The sequence below is a fragment of the Leptodactylus fuscus genome, chromosome 4 (genome assembly GCF_031893055.1).
Source record: "Leptodactylus fuscus isolate aLepFus1 chromosome 4, aLepFus1.hap2, whole genome shotgun sequence".
Lineage (NCBI taxonomy): Eukaryota > Metazoa > Chordata > Amphibia > Anura > Leptodactylidae > Leptodactylus > Leptodactylus fuscus.
The window spans coordinates 30,129,359-30,146,987 of NC_134268.1; the positions used below are offsets into that span (position 1 = coordinate 30,129,359).

At 44.7% G+C, this 17,629-nt stretch overlaps 1 protein-coding gene across 1 annotated transcript in view; it reads left to right on the forward strand.

Annotated features, from left to right (window-relative positions):
- The first annotated feature begins 9,820 nt into the window (after positions 1 to 9,820).
- Positions 9,821 to 17,629, forward strand: part of DPYS (dihydropyrimidinase) — a 33,835-nt gene continuing 26,026 nt past the window's right edge. Inside the window, exons 1-4 of the mRNA XM_075270269.1 lie at positions 9,821 to 10,103; positions 14,667 to 14,825; positions 15,290 to 15,469; positions 15,784 to 15,973. Of these exons, the coding sequence (XP_075126370.1) occupies positions 9,846 to 10,103; positions 14,667 to 14,825; positions 15,290 to 15,469; positions 15,784 to 15,973 (787 nt within the window). The 5' untranslated portion in view covers positions 9,821 to 9,845. The remainder of the gene's footprint in view (positions 10,104 to 14,666; positions 14,826 to 15,289; positions 15,470 to 15,783; positions 15,974 to 17,629) is intronic.

A 17,629-nucleotide genomic window follows, 5' to 3' on the forward strand; every position in this document is an offset into this window, starting at 1 on the left:
GCCCCAATTCTATTGCTAGGGGACTTGCAGGGTATTTCTGGGGTGAAGGTGGGGGGGCACACCGTTGGAACGGGTATCGGGGTATATATCGGGTATACGGGAATACACTGACAGTGTATTCCATTCAGGATCCTGGGAAAGCTGGGTTGCGGCGATTGAGCCCGTCAGTGCCACGTTACACTGACAAGCTTCTCCCTGGAATTTAGCTCTTACAAGAGCTGTTGGTTGTCTTCTCCTTCCTATCCTAGCCTGTCCCTGCCTACCCAGAATCTAAGCCCTAGCTAGCTGGACGGAAACCTCCGTCCTCGGTGAATTGCAAGCTCAGAATGACGCGAAGCTGGGCGGCGCTGTTCTTTTAAATTAGAGGTCACATGTTTTCGGCAGCCAATGGGTTTTGCCTACTTTTTTCAACGTCACCGGTGTCGTAGTTCCTGTCCCACCTACCCTGCGCTGTTATTGGAGCAAAAAAGGCGCCAGGGAAGGTGGGAGGGGAATCGAGTAATGGCGCACTTTACCACGCGGTGTTCGATTCGATTCGAACATGCCGAACAGCCTAATATCCGATCGAACATGAGTTCGATAGAACACTGTTCGCTCATCTCTAGTCCTTAGCAGTGGTTTTCTAGCAGCTATATTACCATGAAGGCCTGCGGCTGCACAAAATATTCTCTTACCAGTTGTTGTAGAGATGTGTCTGCTGCTAGAACTCTGTGTGGCATTGACCTGGTCTCTAATCTCAGCTGATGTTAACCTGCGATTTCTGAGGCTGGTGACTCGGATGAACTTATCCTCCGCAGCAGAGGTGACTCTTGGTCTTCCTTTCCTGGGGCGGTCCTCATGTGAGCCAGTTTCTTTGAAGCGCTTGATGGTTTTTGCAACTGCACTTGGGGACACTTTCACAGTTTTCCCAATTTTTTGGACTGACTGACCTTCATTTCTTAAAGTAATGATGGTCACTCGTTTTGCTTTACTTAGCTGCTTTTTTCTTGCCATAATACAAATTCTAACAGTCTATTCAGTAGGACTATCAGCTGTGTATCCACCTGACTTCTGCACAACACAACTGATGGTCCCAACCCCATTTATAAGGCAAGAAATCCCACTTATTAAACCTGACAGGGCACACCTGTGAAGTGAAAACCATTTCAGGTGACTACCTCATGAAGCTTATCAAGAGAATGCCAAGAGTGTGCAAAGCAGGAATCAAAGCAAAAGGTGGCTACTTTGAAGAACCGAGATTATAAGACAGATTGTCAGTTGTGTCACACTTGTTTGCTAAGTATATAATTCCACATGTGTTACTTCATAGTTTTGATACCTTCAGTGTGAATCTACAATTGTCATAGTCATGAAAATACAGAAAACTCTTTGAATGAGAAGGTGTGTCCAAACTTTTGGTCTGTGCTGTATATCAGATACAACATACTGTGTATATAGTTGTCAACAGTATCCAGTGGAGGTTTGGGAAAATGTTCCCCCGAAATGTGCAGTTATGAATGCAGACCCTGAGTGGTGCCCACTTTATCCCCACCTTAAGTCCATTTAACAGCTCACAGATAGAGGAAGTTGGTTAGTAATTGGTGTCCCCCCCCAGGGATAGGTGTCCCGCAGGTGAGAACCACTGAACTATATCACAGTGACAAGGGTTATTAGGCAACCTATTTGGCCCTGCCTCTGGTAAAGCCTCACTCGTGCACCAAAATGGCAGACATAGGGGCTACTGTTAGGTTCCTGGTTACCATAACAGCTTATTGGTCACCGCAATCGTGTTGCGGGGGAACAATGGAAAGGAATCCAAAACTACAAACCCCTTAGGTGCTGTGGTGTCTATTGACTGCAGCATCTAAGGGGATAATCGTAGGTTACTGGTGGTATCGTCCACGGCTGTCAGAGTTGGACTCCTGCTGGCATACAATACAGGGGCATTACTATTATTAATGGCACATGGTAGGTGGAGATCTTGTTATGGGTATTACATAAGGGTCAAGAGCTTCAAGTCTGGAATAATCAGGGCATGATGGGAGTTGTAGTTTTGCCACTGCTTAAGATCCGGGATGTAGACCTCAACTAGATAAACATTTATACGTCTTGATCTCAGAGACTTCTCCTTTTGATCGCACTTATTACAGGAATAGCATCGCACCCCGGCAGGTTCCTGTATCACATTCCCTAAATATCTTCAGCCCAGCCATGTCAATAGGGTTAGAGAAAATAGCTGTAAAGACAACGTTGCAGCTGTGAAGCTGCGGAGGCAACGGTTTCCAAAAAAATTAGCTAAATACATTATTTATACAGTACTTGAAACCAGACACAATGGCTCAGTGGTTAGCACTGCAAACTTGTAGCGCTGGAGTCCTGGGTTCAAATCCTGCCAGGAGCAACATCTACAAGGATGTGCATTGTGATCCCTATATGGGGCTCACAATCTACATAAAAAAAGAAATTGTATTTGAGCTCGGATGATTCCAATTTATTACGGCCAAACAGATCTCATATATAGGCTGCGGACCCTGGGGGCACACATGTTCCTCACGTCTCGATCGTGCTTGTCCATTAAATTCACTATCCTTGAAGGCTACTTGGCAGTGACCAATATTTAGTTTATTTTCTGCAGAACGTTACAAACAAAATCCAAGAATAGAATTCAAGCTGGTGACGGTTAATACTGACACCAAAATTACATTTTAATATTGTTGTGCAATTTTTGGATACTTTTTACTAAGTTTTAGGCAGAAGAAGTGACCAATAATCTCTTCAGCGCATCAGCCATTGATTCAATGTGTAAAATGTACACCCCTTTTAGTGTTATAGTCTACGGTAGCCACAGTAGCCCCCATTATTGCAGGTCAATGCAGGTCGGGGGGTTTTCTCCATGGCATATTAACCCACCAGGATCAAGTGACAGCCAACAGGAGCAGAACCAAAATTTCTGTAATATATTAGCACAAAAATACTCTAGTTAGGTACAGCATAAGATGAATGCTGTAAATCATACACTATACTGGGTAAGAATGGAGCAATGGTTAATGATACATAGCTGTGCATGAGTGTCCCGTAAAAGGTGGAGGAGTGGTGTGTGAATACTGTCCATAATATTTAAAGCCGGCTGTGGTATGTGCAATATCACATAACATTGTATGCCGGAGCAGAGTCCAGCGACTAACCAGAGCGAAGAGGAGCAGGCGACGTCCCAGGACAACATCTCATAGGATTAGACAAGGGATCCCCACAAAGGAACCAACTGGCTTCTTCTAGAATCAGGCCAAGACCATCTTGTGGAAACTGTCACAGCAGTCAGGCCTATGGCAGCACCCCGGATTTTGATCAAAGGTGGTAAAGTAGTGAACAGCGACTCTTCCCAGATCGCTGATGTCTACATTGAAGATGGGATCATCCAAGACATTGGACAGAACCTGCAGCCGGACACCATTGCTGATGTCAAGGTCATAGACGCCAGCGGTAAACTGGTGATTCCAGGGGGCATCGATACCCACACGCACATGGAGTTCCCATTCATGGGCACATCGTCTGTGGATGATTTCTGCATTGGGACGAAGGTAATGACTTGGCTATCACCGGTTTTATGCAATAAATTTATTGGACTGTATGGTCTTCAACTGTCTGATAGATTTCAGTGCAGATTTAGCAGTTTGTTCATACCAGGTTCTAGCATTTTGGAACTTCATTTAGCAACATTTTCCAAGTCGAGCCTTGTGTTTGGCTTACGATGCTGTGTCCTGTTCATGAATCTAGCCAATGATAGGAGAGCTGTTGTACAGTATAACAGTATGACTACACCTCCGCTTGCTATCAGTGAATACAGACATTATTGTTTGCAAGCTGATCATGTCCATACGGCTCATTTGGATCATACCACTTTGTAAAGAAAAGGAGCCCTAACAATAGGCTTATCATAGAGCGCCGTGCTGTAAGGACCTCCAGTGATCCTCAGAAAGTGTTTAATTCTACTGCAGCGCCACCACAGGAGAATTTAAGCATTACACATTACATTACTTAGGGAAATCGCTAGGCTGCCCATATAATACACGCATTTTCCAGATGTGCCACCAAAAATCACCTAGCAAGTTTTTATATGAAACATATTTTATTTTAAATTTTCCGTGTTGTTATCATACTGTAAAAAAAATACTTTACCCTGCAATTTTCTCTCTAACCACTAAGCCTAATTATAGCCACATACTGTGGGGAAGCAGTCACCTCGTTTACATTCAGATAGGATTACAATAGAAGATAACACCTCTATAGATAACACCACTGACCTATTATTGGATCCATTGTTGATAATAGATTATGTACAGTTTCTATCCCCTCCCTGTCTCACAATGATCTAATATGGTTTATGGGTTTCTACACCAGGCAGCCCCTAAAACAGTAAGAGTCCTAATGTTTGGTTTTTCCATTTTAATTTATTAATTTCATATTTTTAATCCATTTTTAGAATCAATAATAAGAATATAGATTTATCTATCTGGCACATCAGCATTACTACTCAGTTTATGATGTAGTTCCACTTTTAGGAACATATCATAAAAAGTTGACTTACAAGCTGTTCCGTAAATTTGGCCGCACGTGTTACCCTCATATTGCCGACAGCTGTTCCTCCCAGCTCCCCTATTCACTTGCACACATGGCTCGGCTAAGCCTACATATGTATTTTCATAGGGAGAGATGAATGATCGTCTGCCAGACACCGCTAGCGGTGGCTACAAAGATTGGGCATGCTGGAATTGAACATGTCTGATCCTTCTTTCCCCCGACATCCTCCGTGAAGGCTTCCTAATAGATACACTTCCCGCAGGTTGTTCTGCAGACTTGTATCTGGTATGTCCGGGCGGTCTTACACCTGCCGGGTTTCCATTGTCTCTTTTTATTTCCATAGCTGCTTGGATATTCTGCTGGTCGCCCTTGAAACCAGACACTGCTTTGCAGGCAGGTCGTGTAATATAACAGCTGAGCACTAAGCGTATGAAGCCGTAATATGGCATTCATAAAAGTCTGTGCACATCGCTAGACTCTTACAATTCATGTGGCGGCATCAAGATTTTTTTGTCAGGTTTATACAAAAGTGACAGAAACCTTCTGATTGTCCTTTTTTAGATGTAGGAGTTGATTATCTCCATAATATCATGGCATATGGCGGCACTATATAGCAGCCTAAGTTACAAACTGCTGTTCAAAAGCAGAATTTTACTTTTAACCGATTACTGACTGCCCATTGACTATTGACGTCACGTAAATCTACAAGGACGTCTTTGCAGAATCAGCAGCTGTACAAGAAGGTGCAGGAGGAGGGAGCGACGGGTACCGAGGCAGTGACGGATTATTACCATCAGTGCACTGGAGAGCATAGGGCCCACCAGTAAAATCAGGGGTGGTCACAGACTGCAGAGGGCCCCTATGCAAATAATGGCCTGGGCTGCTCGTCCCCATTAATTGGCCTCTGGGGAATGAGACACGGTGCGCGACCGAACAGGCCGTGGTATCAGACACTGAAAAACTAGGGACACATAACATAATGCCCCTTAGTGGACCCTCCACACGGTATAACTAGGGCCCATTTATCTCTATGAGCCTGGAATAGGTGCCCACACAACAGTACGACTCAGATAGATGCTGCAAGATGATTTGTGATTGGTGTAGTGTGATTAAAAAGATGGGGCCCAGGGATGAGGGATACTGGTTGGCCTAACCATACCTCCCAACCGTCCCAGATTCTGCAGGACAGTCCCAGATTCAGGGTCGTATCTCACAGTCCCGGTCGGCATGTCCCGCATTCATCTCCTCTGCGTCCAGAGAGGATGCAGAAGAGTTGAATACAGTGGTGAAACAAGAATGGACACAGCTCCTGCTTCTCCTCTTTTCCCCTATGTGTTCCGGGAGCTATAGGCACGATGTGATGACATCACTCGCCTCGCGACTTCAGCTCCATCAACACTGCAGGGCGGAGCACACTCCACCAAGCAATCCAGCCATGCTCCTGGGCCCGACACCATTGTAGGGGTCCTGCAGCACTACCTGATGGTGGTAGTAGTAGTTTCTCCCGGGGTTCTTCCAGTTGGAGAGGAGACCTCGCCTCACTGAGACAGTGTGATGTCATTTGGAAGGGCCCTGATGGTAAGGCAGGAATGACTCAGGAAGCCAATGGTTGCAGTTAAACAAGGAACAGCTTTTTTCAGCAACTGGAAATGGTGTAAACGGCAGCAATCCCCCAGCCTTGGTTATAGGAGGGTGCCCACGGATGTTACAGTCTCTATGGCAATGTTCTTCAACTACTCCTCCTCTCGTGTCGCTCCCAGATAAGGATGCTGGGGATAGTGGTGCAGCAAGTCCTGACAGGGATCTGGTTACCTTTAGACTAGGCTCGCACATGTTCCTCCTGTCAGTGTCCTGTCTTGCTTCTTTTGACACGGTACATAAAATGTTCTATAATCCAAACAGCAATTCTCCCTTACTCAGGGCTGTCTCTAGATGAGCCTGGGGCAGATAACTATCCTCCTAGGGGCTGTATGGGCAGCCGTTGAGGTCCAGAGCTGGTGTCCTCTCTATACAGTCCAGCACAGACTGCACAGGATCACTGCTACAAGTAGACTGAGACTCAATGGACACCCTGGAGACATAGGTCTCCTATAACCCCACTCAGTGGTCTGTGACTGACCAGGGCTGAACCAAGGGTAAGGGTTTGAAACACTGGAGGGAAACAACAGGAAAACCTTAAAACAATGTATATAGAACATAGGACTTAAAGGACGGGACATGGTATAGACAAACACTTAAAGCAGTAGCACTCTGGGATGCTGCACCTGAAGCAGTCACTATCGGCCCTGGACTCTGAGGGGTCCCCAATGGTCCCTCAACTACATCGATTAATATTCTAAGTAGCACATACTAGGTAGGGGCCCCATTACAGATATATATAGATAAAAATATACTGGGTTATGTCTTAAATAACCTCCCCAGTACAGTATACTGATGCATAGCCTGGTTTGTACCATGAGTATCGGTGCCATGGGAGGATGAGTTGGGAGTCCACCAGCGGATTCAATCTGAGCCTGTTTATACAGCTATGGCAGCCGCCATGACACTAATTCCCCTCAGCCCCAAAGTCATTTGATCCTTTAGGTCGCAGGAATTTAAGGAGATGCTGGGTCCTATACTGTATACCTGGAGGCTATATGGTGAACAGCTGTAATCTAAGAAGAAACCTGGCAATGTTCAGTTTCCCTCCAGCGCCACCACAGGTCAAATGAAGCATTACACAGTGTCTGTTTACAGTAGTACAAAGAATACCACTTACTTTTGAAACCAGAGTACCCCTTTAAGCCTATGTGAACCTCACCTGACTGGTTGCTTTACAAAATCCTCTTTCATTCCCATATTAATGGCCTTTAGTTTTGATTCCAATGCAGAACGAATGAGATAAAAAAGCTTTTCGATGTAGAACTATACTCATGACACATCTTGGCAGAACATACTTAGATAAACTTAATCACAGGAAATCCATTGTCTTGTGTAAGTAATCCATCACTGCAGAACCAGATCAACAGGACCGGATCAGCCAGGCTCACCAGAGGTTACAGGTGTGTCCAGCTTTACCTTGGATTGAACTTGGTTAAAGACTCCAATTTCTGTTCAAATACATTCAATACAGTGTTGAAACATGCTAGCAAAACCCCTGACAGTTTGCAACTCACAAAACAACCACTAGGTGGCCACATTTAGACACATAAAATAGACATCTTGTGACAGAGTACCAAATAAATCAAATTTTCTTGTGCCAACACCCAACATCCGCACCAATTGGGGGTTCAACACCCAGGACACCTACTGATTAGTGGTTTGAAAAGACTGCAGCGTTTAGGTGAGCACTGCACTGAATACTAAGCACAGTGCTGTGTATATTGTAGGGAATGCACATGGTATTGCAGCTCAGCCCCATTCACTTAAATGGGACTGAGCTGCTGCTACATCATGTGACCAATGAACGTGATAACATCAGCACAAGGAAGAGGCTGCAGTGCTCATGAGCAGCCTCTTCATACGGCTGATAGCGGGGGTCCCGAATGTCTGGTTCCTACCAAGGACTTATCCTAAAGATAGGTCATCAGTATATAAGTCCCTGAAATCCCCTTTAACCTCTGGTGCTAGTGTGAGGAGCTCGTAGCAGGGTCAGCTACTGGCCTCTTCTTCAATTTTGGGACACGATGTGACCTCTGTTATCAGCCTGATAACATTTTAATATTTAACAGAAAAGCAAAAGTTGGAAGTTATTACAACAGACGGGTCTATGTGTGCGGGTCATCATCTCCAGACATTGGACTCCTTGGCATGACATAAATCATTCCCCTTGTCCTGGCGCACTTGTATACATGGCTGCATCTTCCCATTCATCCAGATACGATATTCATCGTCTTAGGTCAAGCCATCATGGACAAAATAGAAACTCATGGATGTTCTGAGAGGGAATATGAAGTACACTAAGACAAACTTTTAAGAACTAGTGATATAGCTATACATATACATACGCCTATTTCCACTGTCAATCTTTCTACTGTGCCTTTATTCGCACCTAACATCAAAGTCACCCGAAAACACCAGAGGTGTAACTAAAAATTGCAAAACCTGTAACGGGCCCCCACCTACATGTGTCATGTTAAAGGCTAGGGTAGGCCATTTGGGGTGTGAGTCCCAACCAAAGATTTCTGTGTTGCCTTACTACATCTTCATTCAACTTTGCAAAAAAGTCAATGTTCATCTAGTAGTCAGAGTTGCAGCACTCTCAGGGTCACAAAGTAACTTCACTAACTATAATGAGTGAAGGAGTCACAAGGCAGCCCGGCCATCTTTGCTTGTACAACAGGGTCAAGACCAAAATTACCATGTAGCCTAATACTGGTGGCTCACTATGCTGTAATGAGGCCTTTGGTCCACCCTCAGCCTTCAGGGCCCAGTAGCCGCTGCACCCCCCTAAAGCTATACACCCATTTACATAGATAGATAGATAGATAGATAGATAGATAGATAGATAGATAGATAGATAGGAGATAGGAGATAGATAGATAGATAGATAGATAGATAGATAGATAGATAGATAGGAGATAGATAGATAGATAGATAGATAGATAGATAGATAGCAGATAGATAGATAGATAGATAGATAGATAGGCGATAGATAGATAGATAGATAGATAGATAGATAGATAGGAGATAGATAGATAGGAGATAGATAGATAGATAGGAGATAGATAGATAGATAGATAGATAGATAGATAGATAGATAGATAGATAGATAGATGATAGATAGATAGATAGAAGATAGATAGATATGAGATAGATAGATAGATAGATAGATAGATAGATAGATAGGAAATAGATAGATCCCTGTTTTTAGCTTGATACCATAAAGAGGAACTCCAGCTAAATAATTTTCATGAAAGCATATCTACACCAGACCCGCAGGCACAGACACACTTATCTGCCCAATGGAAAGATTCTCCTTTAATCCCTCTGCATACTTCACATGTCTGACCTGATTTGTTCTTTGCTTTGGGTAGAAACAGATATTTTGTGCGTCTTCTAAAAAATCTACCAAATCTGTAACTAATATATAAAAGCAGTTTATATAAGAGAAAAAGACTCCGCTGTTTCCAATAAAGCTGTGTTTGTTGGCCCCATGACTGCCTTCCCCTGGCACTGATATGGTGCCCATTGCTGTGCCAATAAATGATGGCCCCTCCCATCCCTGCTAATCTTTTACAGCCCGCTCCCTATATAAGGCTGGGGGGGTTATTACCCTGGCATTGAGGTTAGAGCTTACCACTGACACAATGGCCTCACATAGTCGGCTTCTTATCAGAGGGGGCAAAATAGTCAATGACGACTGCTCATTTATTGGGGACGTCTTTGTCGAAGATGGGCTGATAAAAGATGTGGGAGCAAATCTACGCCCTGCAAAACCTGAAGGGTTAAGAGTCATAGATGCCACGGGCAAACTGGTATTTCCTGGGGGCATCGATACCCACACACACTTCCAGTTTCCGTTTATGGGATCGCAGTCTATTGATGACTTCTACCAAGGAACCAGGGTAAGGTCTCCAAGAAATCTTCTGGGTACGATGGCTAGCAAAAATACCCTGGTTTAGTTGTAATGTTTCCCTGAAGACTTCTTATGCAGCTCTTTTTGATATCAGGTCAGGACTTAAAGGGAGAGATTCCAATAACACCAAATTTGTCAAATGCTATTTTTGCAGTGACCTAATAAATAATATCATGTGACATAATATAATATTATATAACATAATATATTACAATATAATATAATACAATATAGAGCAGCATTATGTTTCTAAGTGCAGCAGTCCTGCCATCTAGTGGTTGACTCTAGTATATAACACCTGTACAGGTATACAGCACATGAAACTGATATAATATAATGTAATAAATACAAGAAATACTATAACATAACTCGCTGCTTTATTATAGTGAACTGTTATATATTATGTTACAATATTATATTGCACTGTTCTAAGCATTGTCTTTTGTTCTTCTACTCGTCACTATTCTATGTTACTATATAATACTGTAATATGCTGTAGAACAGGGGTCTCAAACATGGCCGGGCAAAGGGGCCACACAGAAAAAATTTGAAGTTGAAGGGTCATATTCCTTCCAAGTTATATATAATACTAATGTATTACTAGATAACCCCAGCAGTGACCCCGCACAGTTTAATGTCTCCAGCAGCAGTGCACCCGTACAGTTTTATGTCCCCACCAACAGTGACCCTGTATAGTAATATGTCCCCTCAGCAGTGCCCCCACACAGTTTATTGTCCTGACCAGCAGTGACCCCGTATAGTTTAATGTTCCCCAGCAGTGACCCCCATACAGTTTAATGTCCCCACTAACAGTGACCCTGTTCAATTTAATGTCCCCACCAGCATTGACTCCGCACAGTTTAATGTCCCCCAAGCAGTGACCCCGTACAGTTTAATATCCCCATCAGCATTGACCCCGCACAGTTTAATATCTCCATCAGCATTGACCCCGCACAGTTTAATGTCCCCCAAGCATTGACCCCACAAAGTTTAATATCCCCATCAGCATTGACCCCGCACAGTTTAATGTCCCCCCAGCAGTGACCCCGCACAGTTTAATATCCCCACCAGCATTGACCCCACACAGTTTAATGTCCCCCCAGCAGTGACCCGCACAGTTTAATATCCCCACCAGCATTGACCCCGCACAGTTTAATATCCCCACCAGCATTGGCCCCGTACAGTTTAATATCCCCATCAGCATTGGCCCCGTACAGTTTAATATCCCCACCAGCATTGGCCCCGTACAGTTTAATATCCCCACCAGCATTGACCCCGCACAGTTTAATATCCCCATAAGCATTGACCCCGCACAGTTTAATATCCCCACCAGTACTGACCCCGTACAGTTTAATATCCCCATCAGCATTGACCCCGCACAGTTTAATATCCCCACCAGCATTGGCCCCTTACAGTTTAATATCCCCACCAGTACTGACCCCGCACAGTTTAATATCCCCATAAGCATTGACCCCGCACAGTTTAAAGTCCCCCCAGCAGTGACCTCGTACAGTTTAATATCCCCCCAGCAGTGACCTCGTACAGTTTAATATCCCCATCAGCATTGACCCTGCACAGTTTAATATCCCCACCAGCATTGACCCCGCACAGTTTAATATCCCCACCAGCATTGACCCCGCACAGTTTAATGTCCCCCAGCATTGACCCCGCACAGTTTAATATCCCCACCAGCATTGACCCCGCACAGTTTAATATCCCCACCAGTATTGACCCCGTACAGTTTAATATCCCCACCAGCATTGACCCCGCACAGTTTAATATCCCCACCAGCATTGACCCCGCACAGTTTAATATCCCCACCAGCATTGACCCCGCACAGTTTAATGTCCCCCCAGCAGTGACCTCGTACAGTTTAATATCCCCATCAGCATTGACCCCGCACAGTTTAATGTCCCCCTAGCAGTAACCCCGTACAGTTTAATATCCCCACCCGCATTGACCCCGCACAGTTTAATGTCCCGACCAACAGGGACCCCGTACAATTTAATGTACCCACCAAAAATGACCTGTCCTCCCAGCAGTGACCCCATACAGTTTAATGTCCCCCCAGCAGCGGCCCCAGTACTCACCTCACTGTTCCCAGTTGGGCTCTCTTACTCTGCCCATCCAGCTCCTGGGGATTGAATCCCCGAAACGCATTATGTATGTGAGTATTTCATAAAAGTTATCCTGTTACAACAAGTAGCGCAGACCCCTCTCATCCTCTCATCGCTCCTTCTTTCCTGCATCCAGCTCCTGGGGGAAGGTTTTGGGCCACAGATCCCCTACTGTATAATAATATATTCCACTATACTGTATTATACTATATTATTATTATTATACTATATTATTATTATTCTGTCTTTTTACAGTTCTGTTTATTCCCTGGTGCTGAACACATGAAAAGGTTTTATATAAATCATAAAAAGTACCATTAGCTAGGACTGACCAGTCAAACTGGTACAATGGGGGCGAGAACCCCGCGTGCTTACACTCTATAATATACTGCACTATATAACACTATTATTTCTGCTCTACTGTATTATTGCTTTGCTATAGTAAACTCTGAACAACACAGAGTATTGTGACATTTGCTATATGGTATAATATTACATTATTACATTGTACTCCACTACAATATGTATTCCTGTTCTATACTGTCATATACTGCACTGTAGTATACTGTACTACACCATGACATACAATCCTATCCTACTAATGTTATAAATGTGAAAGTTTGGATGTTTGTATGTTTAGATGTTTGTTCCTCAATCACAGGCAAACGGCTGAACGGATTGGCTTCAGATTTCACACATACCTTCAAATTCACCATGAAGGAAACATAGGCTACTTATTAGTTCCCACACTCCCCCCAAATCACAGCTGCGCCCCTCAAACTTACTCCTGCTCCGCTGAAGGACCTGAGATGACGTCATTGCAGGTCTCTCAGTGGGCCTCCGATTTGCTGCCGGCCGTCTCAGGGCGGACCACAGGGGAAGTCGCATGGCCGGATAGGTTGGTGGCATTACGTGGGTGGCACCAGTCGGCGAGTCCGTGCCGGGGAACATGCCGGCTGCTTACGTTTCCATCGCGACTGTGCCATGCCGGCCGGCAGCTTCACGCCCAAACCCAGCTTAGTTTGCAGACACGCACCGACCCATTCTGATGACGCCCGCGCCTGCCCACAGAGTTCCCATCCGCACGACCTGAGCATGGGGAGAGGTCCACGCATGCCGGTAGGTGTTGCGGCCGTGCTCCGCCTACCTCTCCTCCACATTTTCGCTGACTCCAGGGGGCTGGGTGATGTTCGCCGGGTGCCTGGCCTTCAACTGCGGAACAGCCTAGCTAGCTAGGTAGCACGGCCGGCTACAAGGGGGAAGGGCATTCAGGGTGCGTGGGTGGGTGTTCAAAGGTGGGGGGGGAGGGGGTTTAGGCGTTCAAAGGAAGGAAATCTGGGGGTTGGGGGCTTAACAAGTGGGCCCAAGGGCGACACTGGAAAAAGGGGGGGCCCCCATGTGGGTTTCTGTCTCATCAACCGGTGGGGGCCATTCTCTGCAGCTGCCGAGGGAGCCCGCTGGTGCGCGTGGGCATGAGTCGTGGCGCCGGATGTGCCACCGCAGAGGAAGGGCATGAGCGCGGGGGTGACTGCGGGAAAAAGTGCCCAGATGCGTTGTGGAGGGTGCGCCCAGGACTGCGCTGGAGGGGCGTAGCACAGAGCGTCAGGGGGCCGCGGACGAAGTTGTGGATACAGCTAGTGTTATATATTAGTAGGTAGTACAGATATCCATGTCCTACATTGTAATAGAGCAAACACATATAATGATGCCATCTAGTGGCAGAATCATATATAACATGTAGCAATAATACAATTATTAATAGTATAATTCTATTGAACTATATTACCAATTATTACTATTATTATTACTATTATTATTATTATTATTATTAATAAAGGATCATACTTAAGTAAGTCTTAAGAAAAGATCCAGAGACAACACAGATATTTCATAGCAATATGACAGAAAGAAAACTGAGAAGAGATTCCTGTAAAGGCTCCATCCACAATGAAGAAGAATCTGGTTGGGTACTGGATAGTATTGGTTTCATGGTGAATAGAAGTTTGGGCTCACTATGTGTTAGTTCTATGAATATTGTATGAAATGTGTGGACATTACTGTATACTAGGGATAAACGACCAGAATTCGGGAATAACACTGCGCTGACTCCAAACGTGTTTAATTCAAACAACGCACTTTATCGGATTTCAAACACACTAACCAGGGGAACGGGGGGTGATGACGCCGCCTACGCTGATACGTAGACGTCTGAAGCGGCTCTCCTGCGCTGGTTCAAAGAAAAAAAAAAATCGCCCAGGCTGCCGCCCCCATTAGAGGTGCGGCGCTGCGTCCGGGCTCGCCTGGCCTTGGATCTGCTCCTGCATGACACTTGTATCTGGACATATCTAGTAAAGAGGAAGGATAAGGAGGACACATCGGTACAATATTCAGCTTATTATTCCTTCCTCCTTGATCGTTCCCTTCTGTTGTTTCAGGCTGCGGTGGCCGGAGGAACAACCATGATCATTGACTTTGCTATCCCAAAGAAGGGCAGCTCCCTGATCGAGGCCTACGACACCTGGCGGAGCTGGGCCGACCCTAAAGTGTGCTGCGATTACTCTCTGCATGTGGCTGTGACCTGGTGGAGCGAAAAGGTAACTATTATAGTAATATATGGTATAATATAGGTCAATTCTAAGAATATAATTTGCCTACAGCCCCTATGTAGTTGTATGTGTTGTAATGGTTACAAACGCCATATGTAGTCTGATCCTGCACTCATAGGCCTTCTATGTGTCCCCTGTTTCTTGCCATATGCATTTGGTTGGAGAGCAGGCAGTATGGGATGGATGTAAAGGGGTTATGACAACAGGAATGGAGACACATAGTACTGCATAGTAACTGTGTACAGAAATCGGTAGAAGTTTTTTATCGATGGCGACTATTTGCAGAAAACAGATCCCCCTGGCATATATCTATACAATTTATGCAACTCCGTACATTCGTTTCTCAGGGGTGGGGCTTTGTTTTATTGGGAGGGCGGGTAATTTGGGGAATTTACATGTTTATGATTTTGCATAAATCCGAAAAAATTATTTACCCAAAGAGATCTCCATAGGTAAAAGAGGAGATGGCAGTCCTTGCGAGAGACAAAGGAGTCAACTCCTTCAAAATGTTCATGGCGTACAAGGGCCTGTACATGGTCAATGATTTGGAGTTGTACCAGGCCTTTAGCTGCTGTAAGGAGATCGGAGCGATCGCTCAGGTCCATGCGGAGAATGGAGACCTTATTGCTGAGGTTAGTACAAAATACAATGGTGACATCTAGTGGACATTCATTATATTACATCTACGTGTAATACCGTAATACGGTACATTTTATTTATATAATGCCAACTTATTCCTATGCCGCCTATGTATTACATATTTGCAGAATTTATTATTATAATTTTTTTTTTTTTTGTTATTAACACTTTTTTTTACAATAATTATATGCAATAATCTTTTACCACCCAGTTTACCGCAGTCACCAGGGTTACATGTGCTGCTATTATGTGCCTTTGCAGTTACATGGGCTGCAGATATATTGTCTATGTTATTGGTATTTTAAAGGGCGCTAAGAAGATGCTATCCCTGGGAATCACAGGCCCGGAAGGCCACGAGCTGTGTCGGCCAGAGGAAGTGGAAGCAGAAGCCACGCAGAGAGCCATTACTATCGCCAACTCTGTCAACTGCCCTCTATTCGTGGTTCATGTAATGAGTAAATCTGCAGCCAAAGTCATTGCCAATGCCCGGAGAGAAGGTAATGTGTGAACAATGGCGAACCTAATATACTGTGATGGGGCCACTAGTGGTCCTGTACCATTTAGATTAGTGGTTCATCTTATATGACAGAAGAACCTTTGGGGCTCCCACAGGGTCCAGGGCCCAGTGGTGACTGCTGCTACCTCTTCACCTCCTATCTATGATGGTGCAGGTCTTTGGGACTTGAACCACCTGTTGCATATATAGGGTGAGTAATCCTTAAAGGGATTGTCCCATCACAAGGATCCTATCTATACTGCTTGTTAATGTGGATTTAAGACTTTTCCTAAATACACTGCTTCAGCAAAACAGCTTTGTTTGTCCACTATCTTAATTTATTCACTTCATTGTTGACACTGCATTTCTATGGCCCTTGGGATTATCTGCTCAAATGTCAAGTGACATAGCTGCCTGCTCTCAGGGGGAGGGAGGAGGGGCTAAGTGCACGGGAGCGAGCCTGTGTCTGTAGCTGTTCCTGTGCCTGCACCACATGTGATATAGCTTCCTGCTCTCAGATAAAGGAGGGGGGAAATGAGTGCTGCTTTCTTATATAAAACAGTCTAAATCCTAGTGGGGCCTGGTCCCTCTGTTCACTAGGATTTAGCTTTCTTATATAGAACAAGCTAAATCCAAGTGTTATAGGACCTTTGATGACATCACAGGCTCTTCAGTCGTCCCATAGGATCACACTATGTGGTGGGCGGAGCTACACACTAATTTGGAGGCGGAGCTAAATTGGAGGTCGTCGCACAGTATGGCTTTGCATATGAAACCCCGCCCACCAATTGACGTCGAAAACTAGGAAGAAAGAAGTCTTTGCAGCAGTGAAGACTGGTGAGCAAGGGACATGGGAATACCCCTTTAAAGGGGTTATCCGGTTTCTAACATTGAGAGTCAATGTTTAGGATAGTCCATTAATATTAGATCTGCAGGGGTCTGACACCCGAGAGCCCTGCAGGTGACCAGTACCAAGATGTCCAGACATTACTACAGTCTCTCTGCAGCCATAGCTGGTGGGCTGCCGTGAATGACCCCTGTATTCTGCTGATGCTGCCATAGAGGAGCCATGCTGCAGATTCTGCCAGTGAAGTGAATAAGTCTGCTGATGTATTGTATATTAGGGAATTGTTCACACTATAAAACAGCAGAATTAACAACAGCCGTGAAGTTCTCATTTTCCTTCACGACTTCCTAAATCTTTCCAGTTCTGCATTCAGGCGGCCGTCCAGAGACTGCAATAATCTGTCGATGGAGCCAAGAAGCCATTATAATAATCTTCCCTGACTGATGTGTTTTACAGCGAGGGCCAAATGTAAACCTGCTGTAATATCATTATCTGGGGCCAAAAACCGCAGATTCATTGGAAAACACTTGATAGCACCTAAAGGATTATTGTACAGGATTCTCTAGAAACCTAGGGGCAGTGTTCTGGGGTAAGTAGAATGAAAAAGTCACAATTTTTTGGACAAGTCAGGTTTTTGCACAAAAATTTGCAACTCTTTTTCTCTTATATGTTGCTGGTGCGGTGCGGGGTTTACTTGTATTCATTTTTGTATATTATTAATTTGTTTCTACAGAGGTTTTACATTTACTATATTAAAAGTGAAGTTTTTTCAGGTTGTTTTTTTCTGCGTGACCTCCTACCAGATTTACC